This window comes from Corvus brachyrhynchos, unplaced genomic scaffold (assembly GCF_000691975.1).
Source record: "Corvus brachyrhynchos isolate BGI_N302 unplaced genomic scaffold, ASM69197v1 scaffold444, whole genome shotgun sequence".
Classification (NCBI taxonomy): domain Eukaryota; kingdom Metazoa; phylum Chordata; class Aves; order Passeriformes; family Corvidae; genus Corvus; species Corvus brachyrhynchos.
In genome coordinates this window covers 1,493,022-1,495,446 of record NW_008237886.1, presented here as the reverse complement: position 1 = coordinate 1,495,446, position 2,425 = coordinate 1,493,022, and the positions used below count along the sequence as shown (strand labels likewise).

The 2,425-nt window shown below is 49.4% G+C and overlaps 1 protein-coding gene across 1 annotated transcript in view; it reads left to right on the top strand.

Annotated features, from left to right (window-relative positions):
- MGST2 (microsomal glutathione S-transferase 2) overlaps positions 1-2,425 on the top strand; it is a 39,694-nt gene that overhangs the window by 2,027 nt on the left and 35,242 nt on the right. The window contains 1 exon segment of the mRNA XM_017732644.1: positions 1,763-2,348. Within this exon segment, the coding sequence (XP_017588133.1) occupies positions 1,763-2,348 (586 nt within the window).

The following is a 2,425-nucleotide window of genomic DNA, read 5'->3' as shown; positions in this document are numbered from 1 at the left end:
TCCGGCGCGGGGGGGGGCTGCAACCCCAGAGACGGCTGCAGCAGTTCCAGCACCAGTTCGGTCGAAACCGGCCGAGATCGCATCCCGAAAAGAGGCTGCACTCCACACTACAGCACAGCCGACTACAACTTCTGCTGTCAGTTTCTCTTCTGGTCAGCTCGTTCCTCCCTGCCCACCTCTGTTCATTCACGGCACCTCAGAGTTGCCTTTACTCGATGACTCATCGTCGGGCAGTGAGGCAGAGGAGGTTCTGGCCCCAGGTTGTAAAGCGGCTGTAGCCGGGCGGCGAAAGAAAAGGCTGCTCTGGTCTCACACTTGGACATTTCCGGACTGCACGGTAACAGTGCGTCCGACGCACTACAATCGTTTCTTAGAGTCAGTTAAGATGCGGGCTTTGGAGGAGAGTGATTGGAATTTATTGGAAACACTTGGGATGCCAAACAGATTTGAGGATTCTGGGAGTAATCAGGAAGCTGTTACACTGCATCCTGAGGCTGTGCCAGTAGTTCAGGATGGTAGTGACTCCCCGAAAGGGGAGATCCAAGCTTTCCCAGTGTATAAGGCTCTCCCAAATTCAGGCCAGCTTGATAAGCATGAAGCGATTGCTTGGAAGGTTGCAAAGGATCTGCAATCCAAGGTGGCACAACATGGGCTTGGTTCTGCTGAGGTTATGCAGATAATAAGGGTGATAAATACAGATTTGCTTGCTCCATTCGATATCAGACACTTGGGTCAAATCCTATTTCAACCTGTACAGTTTGGAGTTTTTGAGAAAACCTGGAGAAAGCTGGCTGACAAGGCTGCATTAGGGAATATGCAGTTCCCTGCTGACGATCCTAGATGGACAGTGGGAATGGATGCTCTTATGGGGACTGGTCCCTTCTCTGATCCCAATCTACAGGGTACCTTTCCCTGTAGCGTCCTTCAGCAAGCTCAACAGGTTGGCATGACAGCCCTGTTGAAAACCATAGAGTTGTCTGCTCCTAGAAAGCGATATACTGAAATAGTTCAAGGGAGATCAGAGTCATACCTCTCTCTTTTGTAGAAAAAGTTGCTGCTTCTCTTGAGAAGCAGGTTGACGATGATGGGTTAAGGATCTTGTTGTTAAAGCAGTTAGTGAGAGACAATGCAAATGAAGAGTGCAGAAAAATCATGCCTTACAAGGAGAACCTGATGTTGCCGAAATGGTCGAGGCCTGTGCTAAGGTGGGATCTGGGAACCAGAGAAGGTCTGCTTTGGCTGCGTTTCTGCAGCCTGTTCACTCATCTTCTGGTCGTGAACCAAAGCAACCCAAACACACGAAAAAACAGAAGCGGCCTAAACCAAGCCAAAAAGAGAACACATTGATCCCCCAGTGCAAGAGGTGTGGCAGACAATAGCCAGAGATCTGCTGGGATGAACCACGCTTCTCATAGAGATATGATGGAACTCTGTTTATTCTATTGTCAGACCCATAGTTATACTCTAATTCCTCAAGCACGCATAAGCAAGCTCCATACTATTGGGTTACAGCTACTGTTCACACGGCCTTTAATAGCAAGCTATTGGTTACAGATTAATATGCACACGACTAACTAACATAAGTTTTTCTCTTTCTATGGTCAGCATCCCCCTCCCCAACATCCTGTCGGCTTGCCACATCAGCATTGCTCCTCTCTTTTTTCCCTAGTCAAGGACAGTTCACTAATATAGCTTGGATTGTTCACGTACACATGTCCCTGTTCACTCAGCCATTTCTCTACAGCAGACCAGGGCATTGTAGATCTCAGACTCATGCCGAGGGTCGGTTTTTGTCGGGAAACTTCCGCCGGGGTGCAAGGAGGGGGAATTGCTCTCCAATGCAGTGGCTCCCCCAGAGAGTGGCACAGGTACAGGCACAGGCCTACTCAGTCACCCTAGAGACAGCACCCAGGGATCAGACGGTTCTGACTTCCACACCTCAGCAGCAGTCATCTTAGACTCTAGAGGTATTTATAAGGTTCCCTTGGATGCATATGGACCCTTAGCCCAGGGATCCAGTGTGATGCTGGTGGGAAAACCTGACATTACCCATCAGGGAATCTTAGTGCGCTCAGGAGTTATTGACGCTGACTTTAAAGGTCAGATTTGCGCTATGGTCTCCACACAAAAACCCCCTGTCACTATTCCTGAAAAGACCTGCCTTGCTAAATTAGTGCCTTTTAAGTCTTGTGTCCCCAAGATAGGACAACAAACTCACGAATATAGCGGCAGTGGATCTACAGGACTTCCACAGGCTTTCTGGACTGCAGACATCTCTGATCAAAGGCCACAGATGACATGTACCCTGATCCTGCCGAACGCCCATCCGCCCCGGACTCAGCTTCGAGGTTTGATTGATACGGGTGCTGATGTAACTATCATCTCCTTCTCTGCATGGCCTCCCTCATGGCCTTTAGCCCCTGTG